We start from the raw sequence: 24,103 nt of genomic DNA, 5'->3' as shown, positions 1-24,103 counted from the left end.
AGGGTTTATTTTAGGTAGAGTCCAAGTCTCTTCCAGAAGATAATGGCAAGACAGAGGCCTTGTCGCCATTGTATTTCTGTTGTAAGTGCTTAAGTTTGAATGTTCATGCTGGGAAAGTCTTTGGTTTGGGTACAAGAATCTTGAAAGCTGTTGTGGCTGCCTTCTGTGATCTAAGTGGAGCTTGTATAAGTCCTACTTATTGAGACTGGTCTGGTATGGATAATAAAGTGAAATTTGAATTTACCTTTAAATTTATTTTCCTTGAGCCCTGCTAGACCAGTCTAGAACCCATCCAGTGATGCTTCAGTGGTTAAGAATAGACAGGTTGATAAGTTCAGAAAATGAACCGTGAGTTTCCTATTCTGAAGTTATTTGGGCTAATTTTAACCTTGGTTTGGGTATTATCTCTAGGTGTTACTGACCAAGGACATAGCTTTTTGGATGTTATGGACTTAGTTATGATTGTGCTTTAGAAACTCAAACAGTTTATTGTCTTTGATGGATTTTAACCTGATCTGAATTACGCTGCTGAACATCATTGCAGACCAGCCCAGCTTTGACATAAGTTTACTGAAAAGCAGAAGGTAGCGTGCTGCCCTATATGGGGAGTGAAGCCAATGTGGAACTTTTTTTTTCTGTCTCCATCTTCTGGCAGTGGGATATAATCCACTGGTGTGGCAGGGACTCAAGGAAAGGAAATTAACAGGTAAGTTTAAATGTCACCTTTGTTTACATTTCAGAGGATTTTGTTGCAGGGTTTTTGGTGGTTATATAATAGTATTTGACAAATCACAATACATATGAATTTTAATCTGTGTAGATGATTTTGTGACAAAACAGTGGGTTTTTAAGCCTGTAAAATTGTATTAGTTCTTTCTTCAAGTGTATTTCTCTAGTTTGGCCAGCAGGTGGTGCATGTTTATGTTTAGAGCTGTTACAGAGAACTGACTGTTGCTTCTTTATTTAACACAGATAAGAGGTAACCTGCAGTGATATGGCCAACTACTTTTAAAACTTGTTGTTCTGGGCTCTGATTGGAGAAAAAGCCAGTATATCCTAGCTGAATTTTGAGCTCCTGGGCCAGTCTTAGCCAGGGAAAAAAGAGAGAAGGATCTCTTTAGCGAGGCCCTGTGAGCAGCGATATGTTCTGATCTCCCCAGGTACTATTTAGATAGTAAATAAATGTTTAGTTAGTTTTCATCCATATTCAGTTACTTATTGTTTGCTGATTGCACCTTTTCTATTCATTGTTCTAATTTTTCATGACAATAAATATTTTTAGTTTATTGCCTCTACTTGTCTGGACTGACTAAAAATTCTGGTGTTTTTTGTGTTGGGTCTGTGAGTGCTTTCCAGGATCTGTGGGACCACTGGGAATGTGGCCTCAGTAACCTTGAGATCACTGGGGATAATTTGAGAGCAGGAGACTCGTCCAGAGGTGGTTGGGACCCACTCGCTGGGAGGAAGGTGCTAGTGTAGAGCACAAGCAGTAGATTCAGGTGGACCTGAGCTGTGCTGGGGATAGACCCTCTAAGTGGCTGCAGGGTAGCCCAGGCAGTTGGCTAGGCGTTTTGTGATAGATTCTATAAAGGAAGACATGCTGTATTTTTTCATTGTGTCTGTCTTGGTATTGCAGGTTCCTGCAGCAGAGTTTACGGAATAAAAATTTGCAGATGAATGACTACAAAATTGCCTTGCTGTGTAATGCATATTCCACCAATTCTGAATGCTTCACACTGCCTATGGGAGCTCTGGTAGAAACTATATATGGAAATGGAAATGCAAGGACACATCTACCAGGAACCAATTGTATAGCTTCAGGGTCTACTACCCCTCTGCCAATGAACCTCTTGGATTCCCTCACAGTTCATGCCAAAATGAGGTATGTTGCTTGGAAATGTTTTCTTCCCCTTGAGGCAGGTATTTCCTTCAGCAAGCCATATAAATTATATGACCATTCACAGTTCAAACATTTGAGGTGATTTTTGATATTTTAAAAATATGTAGTTTCTTGTACTTAAAAGCATAATTTTTTTTCAATAAGGCCTTAATGGCCACATAAGATGGATTTAGTGACTCCTTGTTATTATTCAGTTTACCCATGTTTGTGAGCCTTGGGATGTGTACTAGTTATATCTTGTCTTTCTTTCCCCACTCCCTCCACCCCTTCTTGTTTGTTCTCTTTAGGGTTAATTATACTTCCCTGCATCCCCTCTCCTTCTTACGCTGAATTGTAACCTAGTTTCCTTTTGTGTTTTCCCTTTTTTATTTTTCCCTATGTCCCTTTATATTTTTATTGTTGTAAACCTCTTAGATTGATTTGATATGCAGTATATTAAATAAAATTGAACCTGAATGTCAACAGGTTTAGTCATTCCTTGATTCAGTGAATACCTAAGTGAACAGAATTTGACACAATCTCTACGTGGTACAAATTGAAAACATTACTGGGTCAGTATTTAAACTCTGTGTGTTTAAACTGTTCATGAGCCCTTGTGCCCAGGCTGAGGCTTAGGAAGGACCTCGGCCAAGGCCTAGGGTGGACCAAGCAGGTGCTAGCAATACCCCAGCCACAAAGCCCCGCACACTCAGGACAAACAACTAGCACCACCAGAAAAGGGAGATAAACCACTCAGGCGGGCCGAACGGGAACCCACTCCTACAGAGTCCAAGCGTGCGGGCCTCACAGCCGAACTGAGTCACACACTGGGGAAGGGAAAAAGAACAACGAGGGGTCACAGGAGGGACTGGAGCACATGCAATGCACACAGCGCTAGCTAGACACAAGGGAAGGGTGACAGACAAGCTGGCAGGTACAGGCTACGACCAGGGGTAGAGAAAGCCACAGACAGAATGGGACACAGACTCTATAGGAGCGAAGCTCCACAGGAACACTCTAGGCTGTACCATACAGCACACAAATACACTAGGCTGTGCCACACATCACCCAAGGGAAAAGGGAAGCCACCTAAAGGAATACACAAGGCTGTGCTACACAGCACTGAAGGAGTAAGGGAACCCACTTTAGGAATACACAGGACTGTGTCATTCAGCACTCAAGGGTCAAAGGAATTCACACACAAGAGTACACAAGGCTGTGCCACAGAGACAGATAACAGACATTAGAAACAAAGGGGAAAAGCAAGCAAACAGGAAAGGCTGCCTTTACATACACCAAACAGATAAGGGTAGTGTTCACAAGAACGAAGAGACAAGCACAGCAGACAAAACGTAAAAGCAGGCAAAAGGGATGGTTGCTAAACACAAGTCAGGAAGAAGCAGGGCTTACACTGCAGTCAAAGGTTTAAAGCAAACAAAGGGATAAACAATGTTCTTACCAGAACTCAGCCAGGAAGGGAAAGGAAAGGCAGGCAGAGACAGAGTACACCCAGCTGCACGGGAGCAAGGTAATCAAAAGCAGCTTAGCTAGGGAAACAAACAAGCACACTCTGGGAACAACCAGCACACAGAGACAGAGCAACAGAGCACCCACAGGTGCAGGGAAGCAAGGTAATCAGGAAAAGCAGCTTAGCTAAGGAAACAAACAAGCACACGCTGGGAACAACCACACACAGAGGAACTACGAGCAATGAGAGGTGTAGACAAATTCCCACAAAAGCACGGTGTGCTACTAGCACAGACAGAGAGAGGGTAACAGGCTTCAGATGACAGGGTTCAACGCTAAAGCATGGACTGTTGGGAAAGGTAGGTTTAAATAGATCTGACGTCTGTTGCCTCAGACGTCAGCTCAATCCCTAACAGGCCAAACAGAAGCGAGTGCCAGTCATTGCCCTGCCTGTTGTGACAATATTCAAACCATTATCTAACTTTATCCGGATAGTTATCCAGTTAGCAGGCTGATTATTGTTGCTAACTTGATAATTCTGAAGATTGCCTCGGTGCTGTCCATATAGCTTTGTGCCGATCAGTAATAATTTTCAACAGCATAATTTGTATAATGCCATTGAAAATCACGGACTGGCCATAGTCTTTAGCAGATGCTGCTGCTCAAGTAAGTTCTTTTGAATTTTGGTCCATATGTGTTTAACTTTTTATCATGCAAAAGTTGTGTCAGTTCTGTTCACTTATGGATTTATTGAAATACAGTTTGACTAGAGGCCTATGGGGGGAAGTTATCAATGTGGGCTACTGTTAAGATGAATTAAGCACAGGGTCCTATATAAAATGATAACTCCCCTCCCCCCCCCCCCCCCCCCCCCCAAAAAAAAATGTTTGTATTCACCAGTCTCATCAGATAATAAAATGTAATTTGGTTTTCAGTTTAGATTAATTTCTGATATCTTGTATATTACTACTACTACTTAACATTTCTAGAGCGCTACTAGGGTTACTCTTACCTTGTTTTTTAGTTGCAAGAGCACTTATAAATTCTGAAATTACATGAATACATAAGTTAGATTCTAATATAAAGCCAAACTGTGTGTGTAAGAAGTTTATTAAAAGTATGTATAGCAAACGATAATGATTGCTGTCTTCATTGGTTGTGATTAGTTTACATTGATTATGATGTTTGAAATGGCACATTAAAGTAAGGTTGATAATACAGCCATACAAATGACTAGAGATCTATGTTGATACATTTGTGTAACAAAAAGTAAGACTGGATGGCAGTTTCTTATCTGTTTTCTAATTGTTCTGAAACTTGTTTGCTTTTCTAGCCTTATTCACAGCATTGCCACTCGGGTGATAAAACTGGCTCATGCCAAATCAAGTCTAGCCCTGGCCCCAGCCCTTGTGGAGACGTACAGCCGCTTATTGGTTTATATGGAAATAGAATCTTTGGGCATCAAAGGCTTTATCAGTAAGGAAATTCTGGACATATGATCTTGGTCAATTTTAATTTTACTGGAAAATTACTGGAAGGTCTTATGTATTCACATTTTAAGCCAAAAAATAAAAAAGTGATAAATTAAGTTGGATTCAAATTACTTTGGATGACTTATTCTCTGGATGTACAGTGGGGGAAATAAGTATTTGATCCCTTGCTGATTTTGTAAGTTTGCCCACTGACAAAGACATGAGCAGCCCATAATTGAAGGGTAGGTTATTGGTAACAGTGAGAGATAGCACATCACAAATTAAATCCGGAAAATCACATTGTGGAAAGTATATGAATTTATTTGCATTCTGCAGAGGGAAATAAGTATTTGATCCCTCTGGCAAACAAGACCTAATACTTGGTGGCAAAACCCTTGTTGGCAAGCACAGCGGTCAGACGTCTTCTGTAGTTGATGATGAGGTTTGCACACATGTCAGGAGGAATTTTGGTCCACTCCTCTTTGCAGATCATCTCTAAATCATTAAGAGTTCTGGGCTGTCGCTTGGCAACTCGCAGCTTCAGCTCCCTCCATAAGTTTTCAATGGGATTAAGGTCTGGTGACTGGCTAGGCCACTCCATGACCCTAATGTGCTTCTTCCTGAGCCACTCCTTTGTTGCCTTGGCTGTATGTTTTGGGTCATTGTCGTGCTGGAAGACCCAGCCACGACCCATTTTTAAGGCCCTGGCGGAGGGAAGGAGGTTGTCACTCAGAATTGTACGGTATATGGCCCCATCCATTCTCCCATTGATGCGGTGAAGTAGTCCTGTGCCTTTAGCAGAGAAACACCCCCAAAACATAACATTTCCACCTCCATGCTTGACAGTGGGGACGGTGTTCTTTGGGTCATAGGCAGCATTTCTCTTCCTCCAAACACGGCGAGTTGAGTTCATGCCAAAGAGCTCAATTTTTGTCTCATCTGACCACAGCACCTTCTCCCAATCACTCTCGGCATCATCCAGGTGTTCACTGGCAAACTTCAGACGGGCCGTCACATGTGCCTTCCGGAGCAGGGGGACCTTGCGGGCACTGCAGGATTGCAATCCGTTATGTCGTAATGTGTTACCAATGGTTTTCGTGGTGACAGTGGTCCCAGCTGCCTTGAGATCATTGACAAGTTCCCCCCTTGTAGTTGTAGGCTGATTTCTAACCTTCCTCATGATCAAGGATACCCCACGAGGTGAGATTTTGCGTGGAGCCCCAGATCTTTGTCGATTGACAGTCATTTTGTACTTCTTCCATTTTCTTACTATGGCACCAACAGTTGTCTCCTTCTCGCCCAGCGTCTTACTGATGGTTTTGTAGCCCATTCCAGCCTTGTGCAGGTGTATGATCTTGTCCCTGACATCCTTAGACAGCTCCTTGCTCTTGGCCATTTTGTAGAGGTTAGAGTCTGACTGATTCACTGAGTCTGTGGACAGGTGTCTTTCATACAGGTGACCATTGCCGACAGCTGTCTGTCATGCAGGTAACGAGTTGATTTGGAGCATCTACCTGGTCTGTAGGGGCCAGATCTCTTACTGGTTGGTGGGGGATCAAATACTTATTTCCCTCTGCAGAATGCAAATAAATTCATATACTTTCCACAATGTGATTTTCCGGATTTAATTTGTGATGTGCTATCTCTCACTGTTACCAATAACCTACCCTTCAATTATGGGCTGCTCATGTCTTTGTCAGTGGGCAAACTTACAAAATCAGCAAGGGATCAAATACTTATTTCCCCCACTGTATATGCTTTTTTATTCTTTTGGGATTTTCTTTTCTCTTAATTCAACAGTCTATTTTAATATAGATTAGAACATAAGAATAGCTATACAGGGGCACAGCGATGGTCCATCTAGCCCAGTATCCTGATTTCAGCAGTGGCCAATCCAGGTCGCAAGTACCTGGCAGAATCCCAAATAGTAGCAGGATGCCATGCTACCAGTTCCAGGGACAGCAGTATCTTTCCCCACTTGTATCTCAATAGCAGACTGTGGACTTCTCCTTCAGGAACTTGTCCAAACCTTTTTAAAATCCAGATACGCTAACTGGTGTTACCATATCCTCTGGTAATGAGTTCCAAAGCTTAACTATTCGTTGAGTAAAATCTTGACTAGTGTGACTTTTTCTACAGCTTTTGCAGTGCTGCACAAGAAGGCTTGCACTTCCGGCAAGTTCCTAAAAGAAATCCCATTATTAAGGTGGACTTGGGAAAATCCACTGCTTATACCTGGGATAAACAGCATAAAATCTGTTTTACTGTTTTGAGACCTTGATAGGTACTTGTGACCTGGATTGGCCACTGTTGGAAACGGGATACTGAGCTTGATGGACCTTCGGTGTGTTACAATATGGTGATGTTTATTGTTTATTTAAAATGTAATATACTGCCCATCCTGAAGTCATTACAGGACAATTCACAATATAATAAAATAACATATTGAAGGAAAGGAATGAGAGTGTTTTAACAGGAAAGTAACCAATCACTCAGCACAAGGAACAACAAATAGAAGTAACATACAGCTAAGACTTTATGCTGTAAGAGAGACAGTAGAACTGTGTTCTTATATTAGCCTAGATTGCACACCAAACCAAGTCACATAATGGTTAAAATGAATGCATATCCATATGTTGCATATATATTGGGCTTTAACAGGTGTGTTACACAACATGAGCCCTGCTGAAGCCTTAAATTTAACATCTGTCTCAGGCTTAAGTGGCTTAAAGTGAAAGATTTATTAGTGCCAAAGAGATTTCATTTCTCCCCCTCCCCACCAGCGTACTCCTTCCCACTCAACCCCCCCCCCCCCCCCAACGCTCCATGATCAGAAGCAGCCTTTCCTCTAGCCATTCACCAGCAGAAAGGCCATGGGAGTCATCCTGCTGACATCACTGGAGCCCACTGAATTATACTAGTGATGAAATACCATTAGCATCATTCATTGGTCCCTACTCTTGAAGATCAGAACCTTCCAGAACAGTAAGAATTCTCAAGGGGATAGGAAAGGGGAATGGGACTTGATATACTGCCTTTCTGAGGTTTTTGCAACTACATTCAAAGCGGTTTACATATATTCAGGGGCAATAAAGAAGATTCTTGGTGTTGGGGGTAAGTCTTTGTTGTTGGGTCAGTAGGAGCTTGCATAGGCTAGTGGAAGTCAGGGTCTGCATTAGGAGGAGAGGGTAGAGACAGTCTTAATAGGGTGACTAGAGGGATGAAAACTCTTGTGCCAGCTGATCCTTTCACTTGAGAGTGGTGAGCACAAGGAGTTTTGCGATCCAATTTGTGCACATTAAACTTTTAGAGTTTGTGTGCATTCTACTATTGTGTGTGCTATGGGGATTAGTTTTTTTGTAGATTAGTGCAAAATTTTAGTGTGTTGCCTGTTAAGGGGCATTTTTGCATGCACTTTAAAAAAATTTTCTATCCTACACACACAAGAAAATTAGCACAAGTTATAGTGTATAGGCTCTTGGGTGACTTTTATTCCAGATTCGCTTACAAACATATATTCCAGCACCAAATATACCTTCCTAAATATGGCATCTCCTGTAACCATGCTAATAAATGTAAAATAAATAGATATAAATGTAAAAATGTAAAACTACATAAATGTATGGAGTTTATAGTTTTACTTTTATGTGTTTGTGTGTGTGTATGTATGTGTATATCTCTCTCTCTATATATATATATCTATATATCTATATATCTATATCTATCTATAAATAAATTGATCCTGCAGCCCAGTGTTCTTATCAGTGAACTCGGTTTCAGGCTACAGTCCCATTGCTCTGCATAGAGAGCTCCTACTTTACAGATCTGTGTAGTGTTCTGTAAGTAACAAGTTATTGTAAGCTGAAACAATTATAAAGTGTTGATATTTCAGGTCTGGATAAATAAAATGCCCAAGAAGAAAGAATGAGAGCAAAAATAGTCTTGTATGAAAAGGAGAGAATTAACAGCAGCTGCCAGAGATTTTGGAGGAACGGACTGAAAGCAGTTGGGGAAGATTTATACTTGGCAGAGGTTATAACAGAGGCACTGTGCATTTTTAGTTGATAATAGAAAATAGTTTATTAAAATTTGCTAGACTGCTCTATCTACTGAGGTAGAGCAGAGCGGTGTACAGACTAAAAATCAATTTGAAAGAGAAAAGAAATACATTCAATGATAGGAAAGAGAGAGACACATACAAAAAAAGCAAAATAGATCTAAGAGAAAAGAACTCCAATTCAGTATTACAAAGGGAGAGAGAGACACACACACACAAAGGAAAATAAGACAGATAGATGAGAAAAATAAAATATGGATGCAAAACAAAAAATAAGGAGAGATATAAAAGAAAAATAAAAGAAAGTAAAGAATATAAAAGGGTCTCTGTACTCTGACTGGTGGTCCCAGTCAGTCTGTCTCCCCAAAAGCCCATCTAAACAGCAAGGCCTTAAGATTTGCTTCAAAAGTCTTAATTGATAACTCACTACAGAGCGAGATGGGAAGATTGTACCATGTGTGGGAGGGAAGAAAAAAAAGAACACGCAGTGTCTGGTTGATTCAAGGTGTGCAAGTTTGGGACCTGTCAAAACCAAACGCTGGTCGTTTAATGAATGGAGAACCCTAGCTGGTGGAAAGGTATGGAAAGATGGGAAATATAAGCAGGAATACCTATCTTAAGGGCCTTAAATGTCAGTAACGCAATTTTGTAAGAGATTCGATATTCGACAGGTAACCAATGATTTTGCTTTAATAAAGTTGTCATATGATTCGAGTGGCAGGCGTAACAAAGTAAATCACGGTAGGCCTGCATAAATTAAATTTCAGTAATCCAGACATGATGTGAAAAAGAAAAGAAGTGTATGGAAAATATCATGGTTGAAAAGGTGACAAATAGCTCTTAACTGATAGAAGGTAAAGAAACAGAGCTTAGATAAGTGTGAAATATGGGGTAAAAACGAAAGAGAGGAGTCAAGTTACTCCCAGATTGCGGAATTGGGAAACTGGAGAGATTGGTGTTCCAAAAAGGGTGACGTGAGAGGAAGAAGGGGATGTAGAGCCAGAAAATCAACAGGTGACATCTTTATCTGTATTGAGCATGAGTTGATGATCAAGAAGCCATTGTGCAACTGAATCCAAACAAGACTGAAGAGTAGAAATCGATGAGGAGGATGGAGTGAACAGAAATAAAATGAGAATGTTGTCTACATAGAAGTAAAATGAGATCCCAAAAGATTGGACGAGGGCTGCCAGCAGATTCGGGAATAGATTAAACAGAAGGAGGAGGGATAAGATTGACCCCTTAGGGACACCAAAATGATGTTCCCTCTTCTGAGAGGTGGGAGTGACCACCTGAAATGACTGGTGAGAAAGAAAAGAGAACGAAGAAAGGACACTTCCAGAAATACCCAGGGAAGATAAGTGAGAGATCAAAGAGGAATGGTTAATGAGGTCAAAGGCAGCGGATAGATGTAAGGAAATTGCCAAACAAGATTGTGCTGATTAAAATGTGAATGAAGTTCACTTAAAAGGGCCACTAAACTCTTTTGGTACTATAATTAGTTTGGAATCTGGATTGATGGGAGTGCAAAGCAAAAACTTTCTCTGAGAAATCAGAAAACTGCCGAAATACAGCTTTTTCCAGAACTTTAGACATATAGGAAAGATTTGAGACAAGATGATAGTGACTGGTTATTGATTGATCTAGATTGGCTTTTTTCAACATAGGACGGTTCATATCTGATTTCCATAATTCTGGAAACTACTAGATGATAGGCTGAGATTAATGAGCAATAAGAGAGTGAGTAACAAACAGAGGTGAGATATTTAAAACCATGAGGACATGATTGGGTCATTTAGTCAGTAGGTAGACTTCATTGAGTCCATAAGGTCCTTTAGTGAGTGAAGCAATTTGCAATTGGAAAGAGGACTATCTAGCAGTGCCAATTTGGGAGAAGACAGGAGCATTGGCCACAGTGGTGGCCAACAAGGAGTTGTAGGCTTGGCCAGGTGGGGGGTAAGAATGGTCTGCATAGATAATCAATTTTATTTTTAAAAAATAGGGATTCTGCAGGAGGACCTGAACCAAGTTAATGAACATTCTTTGATGGGGTGGACAACTGACGGTAAATCAAATAGAGATCTTTAGAGGGGTCAGGGGATTTCAAGAGCTTATGTGACATATAAGTCCTTTTTGCCTTTTTGAGAAGATGGTTATATTCACAGTGGAGAGCTCTACATTTCTGAAGGTCCATATTCAATCCAGACATTTTCCAGAACCTCTCTGCACTACTGTATTGACACTTAAGTAGGTGTAAATCTGAGGAGAACCAGGGTTGACCGCGAGAGGATTTAGTTTGAAAGAAAATTTTAGGGGCAGTCTTGTCAAGACCGCGCTCAAGAATTGGATCATCGAGGGAACTGGAAGTAAAGGTGGGAGGGATCTTGAACAAACATATATAGAGAGAATAAGGTTCAAGATGAGAAAGCACTCTGTACTAGTGAACAGGTACAAGATGACTGAAGGACACAGGGACTAGAAAGACTGAAAAGAAGAAGAAAGTGATTGTTCCAAGAAAGAGAGAGTGACCGGAGAGAACCAGGAGAGGGAAGAGAATCTTTAGCAAAAGATCTAAAGTGAGACCCACACTGTGAGTCGGGAAAGATTACCCATTAATGGAGGGATAGGTGAGATAAGAGGTCCAGAAAGATTTGAGATCTATTATCATGGGAGTTGTCGACATAAACATTGAAATCTCCTAGAGTAAGTAAATTAGGAAAATGAATTGTTGCTTCTGAGAGCCTGAAAGCGGGACTCCTATTTCTCCCTAGAAAGTGAGTGTGGACAGTAATAAAAAAAAAAAAGTTTGTGTGGAGGATGTACAGCCCCAACCCTAATCAGTAGAAGTTCCAGGTAGAAAAAGGGGAGGGAATCTCTGAAACCTGTAGAGCACAGAAGTAGACAATTGCTACCCCCACCTCCAGATTTGGAGAAACAGGAGATGAAAAAGCATCGAAGTTGGGTGGAAGACAGACGTAGAGGAGAGCCTCTTCACCTGGTCTTATCCAAGTTTCCATGAGAAACATATTGTGTAATGAGGTACACTTTATTACAGAGCCATCTGCAGTTCAAGAGCCCAGGGGAGATATCAACAGAATTTTCCCCCAGGAAGGGAGAAAAGTTTGCAGTCGCTTGAGACAATAAAGGAAAGACCAATGGAAGAAAACGATAGGGACAAAAAGAAAGGGGGTCAATTCTCACAACACCTGCTTGGGAAAACTCAAAGAAAGAGGGGAAAAAATTGAGGAGGAACTCGCATGATAGCACCATGATAGTAGTAAAAAAAAAGTCACCACAATGAAAGCTTGCACAGAGGACATGATAACAACCGAAAATCTAAGTGAAATTAAATTGAAAAAGCAGGAAGAGTATAGCGGTGCATGCCGTAGAGAACGGGAATAGAGAGCTAACTATAGTGACAGAAAAATCAGTTCCAGGTTTCAGCCATCTTACAGAGGTCATGTAGTTGGAGATGTGCAGGGGTAGGGCAGCACTGAGCCAAGCTCAGCGTTCAGAGAGGATAAACCAGCAGAGAGGCCACTGAGAGAAGGTAGTACCAATTAAATATTCGTCCAGTGTAGCAGGTGAAACAGCAGTGAATGGGAGCAGAAAGAGAGCTAAATATAGTGACAGGAAAAACAGTTCCGGGTTTCAGCTGTCTTACAGAGGTCACGTGGTTGAAGAGGTGTGGGGGAAGGGCAGCACTGAGCCAATCACAGCGTTCAGTGAGGAGAAACCAGCAGAGACACAGGGATGGAGGTCATGTGATAAGCAATGTTCCCTGTAAGGGTAGCGCATGATCGATTGCTCAATCATTTTAGGAGCATCACTCACAGACTTTACATGGTTGCTCACAAAAATGTTTTTTGTGCTATATACAGTAATACATTGCTAATACTAGTGCTCAAAAATTGTTGGTTTTTAAAACTTGTTGCTGACACAGAAAAAACATTTGCATACACCAGGCCACTCCTTAGAGGAAACATTGGTGGTAGGGCTACAAAAATGACATTCTTTGGATAATATCATCACTTTGCAGCTTCATGCACTATAATTCCTTTTGAAATTCATTGGTCCACATTATTCACCTCTAAATCTGATGTCCTTTGCCTATTAGCTGAGATGTATGGTCATTTAGATAGAATAATTCATCTGAGTAGCAAAATCAGAGATACTGGTGATACATTATAGACTGACTGATTTATTGCAATATGGCCTCCAGAGAGTGGTTTGTTTGTCCCCTCCAACCAAAAAGGTGTTCCACTGCCATTTGTATTGAGCCATAAACATTTACAGTGGTGGAAATAAGTATTTGATCCCTTGCTGATTTTGTAAGTTTGCCCACTGACAAAGACATGAGCAGCCCATAATTGAAGGGTAGGTTATTAGTAACAGTGAGAGATAGCACATCACAAATTAAATCCGGAAAATCACATTGTGGAAAGTATATGAATTTATTTGCATTCTGCAGAGGGAAATAAGTATTTAATCCCTCTGGCAAACAAGACCTAATACTTGGTGGCAAAACCCTTGTTGGCAAGCACAGCGGTCAGACGTCTTCTGTAGTTGATGATGAGGTTTGCACACATGTCAGGAGGAATTTTGGTCCACTCCTCTTTGCAGATCATCTCTAAATCATTAAGAGTTCTGGGCTGTCGCTTGGCAACTCGCAGCTTCAGCTCCCTCCATAAGTTTTCAATGGGATTAAGGTCTGGTGACTGGCTAGGCCACTCCATGACCCTAATGTGCTTCTTCCTGAGCCACTCCTTTGTTGCCTTGGCTGTATGTTTTGGGTCATTGTCGTGCTGGAAGACCCAGCCACGACCCATTTTTAAGGCCCTGGCGGAGGGAAGGAGGTTGTCACTCAGAATTGTACGGTACATGGCCCCATCCATTCTCCCATTGATGCGGTGAAGTAGTCCTGTGCCTTTAGCAGAGAAACACCCCCAAAACATAACATTTCCACCTCCATGCTTGACAGTGGGGACGGTGTTCTTTGGGTCATAGGCAGCATTTCTCTTCCTCCAAACACGGCGAGTTGAGTTCATGCCAAAGAGCTCAATTTTTGTCTCATCTGACCACAGCACCTTCTCCCAATCACTCTCGGCATCATCCAGGTGTTCACTGGCAAACTTCAGATGGGCCGTCATGTGCCTTCCGGAGCAGGGGGACCTTGCGGGCACTGCAGGATTGTAATCCGTTATGTCGTAATGTGTTACCAATGGTTTTCGTGGTGACAGTGGTCCCAGCTGCCTTGAGATCATTGACAAGTTCCCCCCTTGTAGTTGTAGGCTGATTTCTAACCTTCCTCATGATCAAGGATACCCCACGAGGTGAGATTTTGCGTGGAGCCCCAGATCTTTGTCGATTGACAGTCATTTTGTACTTCTTCCATTTTCTTACTATGGCACCAACAGTTGTCTCCTTCTCGCCCAGCGTCTTACTGATGGTTTTGTAGCCCATTCCAGCCTTGTGCAGGTGTATGATCTTGTCCCTGACATCCTTAGACAGCTCCTTGCTCTTGGCCATTTTGTAGAGGTTAGAGTCTGACTGATTCACTGAGTCTGTGGACAGGTGTCTTTCATACAGGTGACCATTGCCGACAGCTGTCTGTCATGCAGGTAACGAGTTGATTTGGAGCATCTACCTGGTCTGTAGGGGCCAGATCTCTTACTGGTTGGTGGGGGATCAAATACTTATTTCCCTCTGCAGAATGCAAATAAATTCATATACTTTCCACAATGTGATTTTCCGGATTTAATTTGTGATGTGCTATCTCTCACTGTTACCAATAACCTACCCTTCAATTATGGGCTGCTCATGTCTTTGTCAGTGGGCAAACTTATAAAATCAGCAAGGGATCAAATACTTATTTCCACCACTGTAAGGACTTGATCCTCAAACACTCATGCCTCAGTAAATTGGTTAGTCTATGGTAGCACCATCCTCTTGGTAATTTTTACCACTCCATACTAACATGAGTACTCCTCTGGAAGTTTTCAGTCTCTTTTGTGGAATAATAGTGTTTTCTTTCCTTCAGGTCAGCTCTTGCCCACAGTTTTCAAATCCCATGCTTGGGGAATCCTACACACATTGCTGGAAATGTTCAGCTACCGTATGCACCATATTCAGCCTCATTACAGGGTGCAACTGCTGAGCCATCTCCACTCTCTGGCTGGTGTTCCACAGACCAATCAAAACCAACTTCATCTGTGGTGAGTATTTGAAGCTATCCATTCACTCCCATTACCTACTTTACCTGATTGTACTTTGCTTTGATAGCTTTTAGGTTTCCAGGCAGTTTATACGAAATTAAATAAATAATAAAAAAAATGTTAGAAATGGAGTACTGGCTGCTAAAGCTCTGGTATTGAATATAGAAACTATTAGCAGTGGATTCTTACTAGTCCTGACTTGAATTTTGTGAGGGAAAAAAAAGGGCAAATCATGGCTGCCTGGTAGATTGGCAGCAGTGCAGCATACTGCCATGTGAAAGACCTGTGTTCAGTTCTCTGGTCAGATTGTCATTGGGTTGGCGTGGACTGGAGGTACTACAGAAGTGCTTACAGCTCCAGGTATTGCACAATGGCAATTACTGTGGCTGGGTCCGTGATTACAGGTTATATACCCCCTGCTTAGAAATGTTGCTATGAAACTATTCCTACTAGATCTGCCCACACATAATGCTACACCACTCCACAAGAACTCCCTGACTCCTGTACCTGCTATATACTTTAATGCCAGGTCTGTGGGAAACAAAACCTTACTACTTAGTGACCTATTAGAGTCATTAGATCTCTGCTTATTCATATCTGAGACATGGCTCGTGGAAGTTGAAAGCCCATTTGTCCCTCACCTATTTCCCCCTGGCTATGATATTGTGCACTCTCCGAGACATGGTAAGAAAGGGGGCGGGCTTGCCCTCATCTACAAAAGGTTCTTCAGAATCACCTTAGCTCATATGGATGTGGAGGAGTGGCCTAGTGGTTAGAGTGGTGGACTTTGGTCCTGGGGAACTGGGTTCGATTCCCACTGCAGGCACAGGCAGCTCCTTGTGACTCTGGGCAAGTCACTTAACCCTCCATTGCCCCAGGTACAAATAAGTACCTAAGCCGCATTGAGCCTGCCATGAGTGGGAAAGCGCGGGGTACAAAAAACATCTGTCCACCGAATTGGAATACATGTTATGCAAACTCTACGACGATTCATGCAAATCAGGCCTGATTGGCCGCCTTCTACTTTACTGCCCACTGGGCTCCTGGTCCAAGTCCAAACACATATTGGAGACCATCACAGCAACACTGCCTCAATTCACTAGATCAGTTATCCTGGGAGACCTAAACCTCCATCTAGAGAACGACACTGATACCAACATCAGCAAATTTAAATCCTTTCTGGACATCAGCGATCTAACCTTGAGGGTTACTTTCTGGGACACTTAACATGACTATGGTCCTAAACAAACGTGCACCTATCACCTAATAAAAGGTTAAAGCGATTAGAAATGCCCCTTGGTATTCTGAAGAACTATACAAGCTAAAACAAGAATGCTGTCATCATGAAAAACAATGGAGAAGAATTGCTGCTCGTCTGCTGACAAAGGCACTTGAAAGTCGGTCTTCCATCTCTATATAATCAAAGATTACAAAAGCAAAACAAAACCATTATAGTGATTAAGTAGGTCAGGATATTAGACAACAACAAAAAAAAGCTGTTCACCTTAGTCAGAAGTTTAACATCCACCACATCTACCAACAGCTGTCATTCTGGAACACCGTCTGCTCAAGACCTATCTGACTACTTTGCCAACAAGATTATCCATATCTGCTCCGAATTATCCAAAGTCGTTCCACCTCTGGAAAGAACACTGTACCACCATACTGACAATACCACCAAGGACGCCAAGACAGACCAAAGCTGGTCCACATTCCAACCTTTGGGAGTGGATGAAATGAAATCGCTGCTGCTGAAATGTTCACGCTTCTGGATTACTGTCCCTACCCTCTCTTCTGATCAATCCCAACTGATGTTATTCAGTGGCTGACAGCCAATCTCAACAGGCTACTTGAATCAGGCTCTTTTCCTCTGGACATGGGTAAAATTGTTCTAACCCCGCTGCTGAAGGGCTCAGGCCTAGACATTTCCTTTACTGCAAACTACTGCCCAGTAGCCAGCATACTCTCTTCAGGAAAATGCTGGAACCTTTCATTAGCAAGCAGTTTTCCCAATACTTAGAGAGATTCTCAATATTACACCAAATCTCAGTTCAGTTTCAGATCTTCACACAGCATGAAAACCTTACTTCTCACCCTTACTAGATACATTAAACAACACTTCTGCAAAGGTGGTACTACACCAAATCGATAGCTCGGAGGCTTATGATGCAGTTGATCACGTACTGCTCCTAAAATGGCTGGATCAAATAGGCATCACTGGTCCTGTGCTAAGCTAGTTCAGCCAATACTTTCCTATTAGAAGTTATTCTGTTAGTCAGAATCATCAACTCTTCCGATAATGGTTCCCAGAATGCGGAGTTCCTTAAGATTCTCTGCTCTCCCCAATACTGTTTAATTTCTTTATGTCCTCTCTGAGCTCAATCTACTTGGGGCTGGGCGAGCTACTCCTGTCGTATGCTGACGACATCCTACTTCTCCTCTCAGCCTGATTTTACTCAGTTGATAAATGCTGGGATAAACACAATCCAGAATTGGGCCCTAAGAAACAAACTAAAGCTGAACACACAGTTGTTTTCCCATCCTCTGTAACAGTCGGGAATGACAAAACATTGGGAGTTGAATTGGATGCTAAGGTGCTAGGGGTGATTCTAGACTCCTTGTTAATGCTTTCCTCCCATATCTCCCATCTTTGGAAGAAAACACTATTCAAAATTATATAAATATGACTTGTTCGATCGTTCTTAGACTAGAAGTCCTTTGCATTTCTGGTCCCAATGCTGATCCTTCCACACCTAGACTACAGTAATATCTTATTCCTTGGCATTAAGATTCATTATATGAAGAAACTGTGGCTAATTCAGAACACTGCGGCAAGATTGATTTTCAAATTAAACAGATACAGCAGTGTTTCCTTGTATCTGACTAAACTACACTGGCTCCCCATATCCGAACGAATCAAGTTCAAAGCAGCCTACATAATTTTTCAAATTCTACACAGCTTCACTTCATGCTTATTGGCAGATATATTTCCACTATGCCAGTCTTGATCCAAAAAACTGAAGGACCAACTGTTCTTGTTATCTCGAACTGGAAAGAACATCAGATTTCAGAAGACCTTTAACTTGCTATTCCATGTTGCAGGAACTTTGCTGTGGCACTCCCTTCCCATTGCTGTAAGGTCCAATAATAATAACTACCTCAGCTTTAGGAAGTGACTAAAAACCTTCCTTTTCCCAAAGACCAATACATAATATACCTTCTCTGTTCTGACCATGCTTATTCCCATGGCCCTACCGTCTTTCCCATGACAACCTGCTTCATAGTCACCCAAGTAGCCACATAATCTCAAGCTATATATCTTCATGTAAGCTAACTGATGTAAACTGCACTGAACCCTAGAAAGGAGATATTAGCAGTATATAAGACCTGATTTGATTTGACAAGTGAAATAGGAGGGGATATAAGATAAGGAAAAATCCATGGGTAGTTTACAATAAAGGCTTATAATAACAGATCTGTGCTTGTTTCCCTTGGACCTAAAAGCCAAGAGGGACAAGAGGAAACAACTATCCCACCCCCACACCAAATAAAAAGTACACTGGTTAAATATTCATGGTTCGTATCAAGAGGTGTTTTGCAAGTCAGAAAAATTGCGAAGGTAAATGGCATGTAGAAAGATCCCATTGAATTTATGACTGCCATATTGTTCTGATATTTTTTCAAGGCAAAGCAAGAATAAGTTTTTGAGTGGAGGTTTGGATCTATCTTTTGTCTCCAAACGGTCCTTTTACTAAGCTGCGGTAAAAGTGGCCTTGGTGCACCCTTGCTTGGGTTTTTCCTGCGCCCTGAGACCATTTTCACCACAGCAGTAATATGGCCATTTTTCCAGGTTTTTTTGAAATAATGGTCATACACTGATGTTGCAATTAGCATGTGCCAACCACACACTGTGCACAATATTATATATACTCTTATAGTGTTAGCACGATCAATATTTCAGGCTGCTTAGATAATGGCAGATAGGGTACAAGCACATGATAAAAGCAGGTAGTTCCCTTGCAAAAAGCCAATGGCAAAACGGGTCCCCGTCTGGATTTCTGCAAGAAGTTAAGTGCTGGCTATTTGTGCTTGATAAAAGAAGTTCTAGTTTTGATATTTTTTTTACCCGTGATTGAGCTGTGTACCTATTTAGTGCTAAAAACTGTGCTGCAGCACTGAGCACGGTAGGCTTCTGAGGTCTTTTTTCCTCCTAATGTAACAATCTAAAACCCTTAAAACAGAAAAAAATCTGGGGAATATTGATCATGTTAACACTATAAGAATATATATAATATTGTGCACACTGTGTGGTTGGAACTTTTTCTTTAAACCTGTGCTACAGTTTGTGTATGAAGTGCCATTAGCATGTGGCCATTTTAAAGAATTACCGCATTAGCACTTACTGACACCGATTTTGTAGCTGGTAAGGGCTCTTGCGATAAACCTGTGCTAATCAGTTACTGCACGGTAATGTAACCAAACCAGGCCCCCAAGCTTGAAATTGGTGGTTGGTGACAAATAAAATCTTCAGTATTGCTAAATTCATTCAAGATGTAGTGATTCTACATGGGCATTTCCTAGCAAGACTACATGCTTGTTTCTTTTCTCATTGCAGTGTGGAGAGCACCGCTTTAAGGCTGATAACTGCCCTGGGCAGTACTGAGGTTCAACTGCAATTTACACGTTTCCTTAGTGACCCTAAAACTGTTCTATCAGCTGAATCAGAAGAGCTCAACAGGGCACTGATTTTGACCTTAGCTAGAGCAACACATGTAACAGGTACTGATAAAGTAAAAAATATATACAAGCTAATGCCGAAACATCCATTTACAAAATACTACTCCCTTTGTTGTGCCATTTGCACTGGGCAAGACTCCAGGGTGCTGCTAATATAGTTTTAGGGGGAGGGGTATAGCTTAGAACTTCTTGACTGTTGTGTATCTGCAATGACCAAAGACTTGCATATATTTGAATTCAGTATATATGCAATTAAAGTATTAGCTTTATTTTTTCCCCAAATTATCTTGCATGACTCTGTGGAATTTGCAGTAATTTTTTTTTTTTTTTTTACTTCTCCCTTCACTTTTCCATTTTTATGACTGAATTTTATACTGTGTGTAGTGGATCAGTTCCAAACTCCCTGGCACCTAGCAGGTTGCATACACTAAAAGTAAATTCTTCAAGAACAAGCAGGCTGTCATATTCTTACAACTGGATGATGTCATCTGACGGAGCTTGATGCAGACGCTGACTAGCGAGATCAAGAACTTTCTAGCAGCGTCCCACTGCGCATGCGCTGGTGCCTTCCTGCCCAACACAAGAGTGCAAGTCCCTCAGTCTTCGTTTTTCCACAGAGCAGAGGATGCGTTATAGTGTTCTCCTCACAGTGCTTTCTAATAGTGTCTTCCCGTGCTGGTTTTCCAGTCCATTTGGATTATTTTTTTCTTTTTCTACCTTTTTCTTCGATTTCCCTTTAATTTCTTTTAGTTTTTTCGGCCCTTAAAGTTTCCTTTATTTTTCGCATATTTCTAGGCCCTTTTTAGGCTGCAGTCCCGATCTTCTGGTTCCCTTTTTCTGGTTCAAAATTGAGGAGTTTAATTTGGCCACAATACTTTTCTCGATGATCGAGAAGACCCCCAGTGTTTCATAGGTGTGCCCAATGTAATCTGGTAATTTCTTTGACTGACCTGCCAAACTGGTGCATTGGGTGCCTTGAACCTGACCATGAGCCTCTTATTCTCTCTGTTTGCAAATGCAGCTGAGGACACAGAGGGTGCAGCAGGCTCAACAGAAGCATTTTGGCACCAGAAGCATCAACCTTCCAAGACTTCAGCATCCACTGGGAGTGCACCAACATCGAGGAGGTCTTCACCTCTCTTGACATTGAGCACTGAGAGAAAGCCCCAGGACTGGTCAGCATTAGACCCAACATTGAAGGCCCATATGGGTTTGACATCATCGTCGTCGACTCCAAAGCCCAAGAAACAAGCATTGATCCACCATGACTCACAGTGCCAGGACATCAGCATCGCCAGTACCTGAGAAGCTCTGGCACTGGGAGAAGTGCTCCCCCTCTTTGGAAGAGGTGCCAGTGCGCAGGTCTCTTAGCAACCAGAGGTCCCTGCTACTGGTTCAACTTTGACACAGACACCTTCTCAGGCTGCCTCTCTTTGAGCTTCCCCACCTTTGCTCATGCTTTCCTTTGATGAGCGGTTCCAAGCCATGTTCAGGGAGGAGCAGGCGCAGATGCTACAGTTCCAATCTGCTTAGGCATTGAGGGTGCTTTTTTCATCTGCATATCAAATCCAGGTTTTTCTTGAGGCTCCTTCCAGCACCTCGAAGAGTATCAGCCTTGACACATAGAATGCCGATCTTGATGTCAGGAGAGGAAGCTTTCCTAGAGTCAGAGGGTAGAGCTGTACCTCGGTGCTCTTCAGGGCAAGGACATGAATCCACTGAGGCAAGGCAGGCACAGACTCATTCAGTACAACCTGAGTATGGTAAAGAGTCTGAATGGGGACCACTCATGAGTTTCGGAGGAGGATCCACATTACTTCTCAGAGGAGAAGTCTTATGGGATACCTTCTGATCCTTCCCCACCTCAAAGGAAATGTAAATCTCCCCCTGAGGATCTCCCTTTCACTGATTTTATCAGGGAGATGGCTTCTGCCATCCCATTTAAGCTGGAAACAAAGGAAGAGCCTAGGACGGAGATGTTAACTGTCCTGGACTTCTAGTCTCTTCCTAAGGAAGGGGTCACTGTACCATTGCGCCATATCTTTAAGGATGTACTGATGAAGAATTGTGAATCTCCCTTCTCAATGCAGGTTTCACCTAAGAAGGTGGATATGCAGTACCGTACCCAAAAGGCTGTTGGATTTGAGAGAGCTCAATTGCTACACCATTCTCTGGTAATTGGGTCCGCTCTCAAAAGAGCTAGGGGTTACAGGACTCATGCCTTGGTGTCCCCAGGTAGCGAGGCCAGGACACTAGACTCGTTTGGGAGGAAAACAGACCTCAATGCCTGTATCAAGCCCTACCAGCTCTACATGAGCCTTTATTTGCAATCTTTGGTCTGCAGTACGCTAAGTCTTGTGGATACTCTCCCATAGGAGCAGGCTACAGAGCTTTGCCAGTTGGCCAGCAAGCAGCTGGAGTGTAGAAAATATCTATCAGGCCAACTGTGCTTATGACTTTTTTGATATAGTATCCAGACTCTTTGCTATGGGTGTGGGGATGCGCAGACTCTCATGGCTTCATGTCTCTGACCTAGAACCAGTGGTTCTGGAGAGGTTGGTGGACATTCCTTGCCGGGGAGACAACTTGTTTGAAGATTTGGTAGAGGAGGTTGCCAACATCATAAAGAAACACCCGAATATCATCCAAACTGTCTCGGCACCTTCCAGCTGCATCCTCTTCCTCAAGGAGGTTTTTGAGTGGGCCTCGATGATGAACTTATTACTGTCAAAGGTGTAGGTTCCTGCCGCCTTCCCGCTTTGGCCAGCAGCTCCAGGACCAGCGATCTCAGCCTTGCCAACCCTGTCATCAGAAATGCCAGCTGGCGTCTCAGTCAAAACGAGGCAAGCTTTTGACTAGCTCCAGAAGAGCACAGCCACATTCAAAGTACCCATCCCGGATGGTCTACCAGTAGGGGGAGGCTTAATTTTTTTCCATCACAGGTGACCCATTATAACCTCTGACCAGTGGGTTCTTCAAATAGTCTTTCTTGGTTACGTCCTGCATTGGCATCTAAGACCACCAAATTCCCCACCGAGAGTGTTGTCATTCAGCTCTCAGCACAAGCAGGTACTGTGTAGTGGAAATCTCTGCCCTTCTCCAGGCCAATGTGGTCGAATCCATGCCACCAGAGGACAAAGTGAAGGGATTCTTTTCCAGGTACTTCTTTGTACCCATGAAAATGGGCCCCAAACAACTTCCTGATAAAAGAAAAAAGTTCAGGATGATTTTCTTGGGCACCCTTCTCCCCATCTTGATTCAGGAAAATGATTGACTATGCTTAAAGGATACCTATACCCACATTTCAATACTCCCCAGTCACAGGAAATATCTCAGTTATCGAATAGGGAAACATCATTACTAGTATCACGTATTGCCATTTGGCCTCGCGCAGGCTCCCAGGGTATTCACCAAATGTCTAGTGGTAATAGCAGCTGGGAGTGTACTTGTTTCCCTATCTGGACAATTGGCTGGTCAAGAGCACATCACAGGAGGGGGTGTCAGAGCCAGTGCACCTAATTATTTGGGTGTTGGAGTTACTAGGGTTTGTCATAAACTACCCCAAGTCTCACTTTCTCCCTGGACAGCATTTGGAATACATAGGAGCCCTGCTAGATACATTGCAGTCTCTGGTTTTTCTTCCATAAATGAGGGCAGAGACCATATCAGTGCTCAGCTTGTTAGTCCAAAGCAGCAAATAGGTCACAGCTTGTCAAATGTTGAGATTGATGGGCCACATGGCCTCAACAGTGCATTTCACGCCCATGGCTCATCTCCACTTGAGAGAAGCCGTGTGGAACCTAGCTTCTCAATCGTCTCAAGTGGCTGAGAACCTAGCAAATGTCATCCAGATTTCTCCAGAGTTGACTCATGCCCTTCTCTGGTTGACAGTTCAGTCCAGTTTGAATGGGACTACCGTTTTACCTCCTCATAAGGTGCTAACAACGGATGCATCCAACTTGGGATGGGGAGCTGATATAGATGGACTTCACACCTAGGGGACCTGGTCTGCTCAGGAAAGAGATCTCCATATTAATCTCCTCGAGCTCAAGGCCATTTGGAATACTCTAAAGCAGTGATTTTCAACCTTTTTCATCTCAAAAACTTTTTTAGGTGCCCCTAAGTAAAGGATCACTACGAAGAAATATTTTCATCTGTATTGAATTTGGATTGACAAAAAGAAAAACTTCATTGGTAATTAACACTCTTGTAGAAGGACTTCCTGTTTGATATGGACAGTGTGTATGAGAGTAACTGCTTTAATTATTGACTGTGG

General features: G+C 42.4%; 1 protein-coding gene across 3 annotated transcripts in view; it reads left to right on the top strand.

The window, feature by feature from the left end:
- Positions 1-24,103, top strand: part of MED23 (mediator complex subunit 23) — a 261,969-nt gene that overhangs the window by 143,205 nt on the left and 94,661 nt on the right. For all 3 annotated transcript variants that reach the window (XM_030196548.1, XM_030196549.1, XM_030196547.1), the window contains 4 exons: positions 1,637-1,882; positions 4,680-4,822; positions 14,916-15,090; positions 19,706-19,869. In XM_030196548.1, coding sequence (XP_030052408.1) covers positions 1,637-1,882; positions 4,680-4,822; positions 14,916-15,090; positions 19,706-19,869 — 728 coding nt within the window. The remainder of the gene's footprint in view (positions 1-1,636; positions 1,883-4,679; positions 4,823-14,915; positions 15,091-19,705; positions 19,870-24,103) is intronic.

Source organism: Microcaecilia unicolor, chromosome 3 (genome assembly GCF_901765095.1).
Source record: "Microcaecilia unicolor chromosome 3, aMicUni1.1, whole genome shotgun sequence".
Classification (NCBI taxonomy): domain Eukaryota; kingdom Metazoa; phylum Chordata; class Amphibia; order Gymnophiona; family Siphonopidae; genus Microcaecilia; species Microcaecilia unicolor.
Note: the sequence above shows the minus strand (reverse complement) of the source record. Positions and strands in the feature narration are given on the sequence as shown.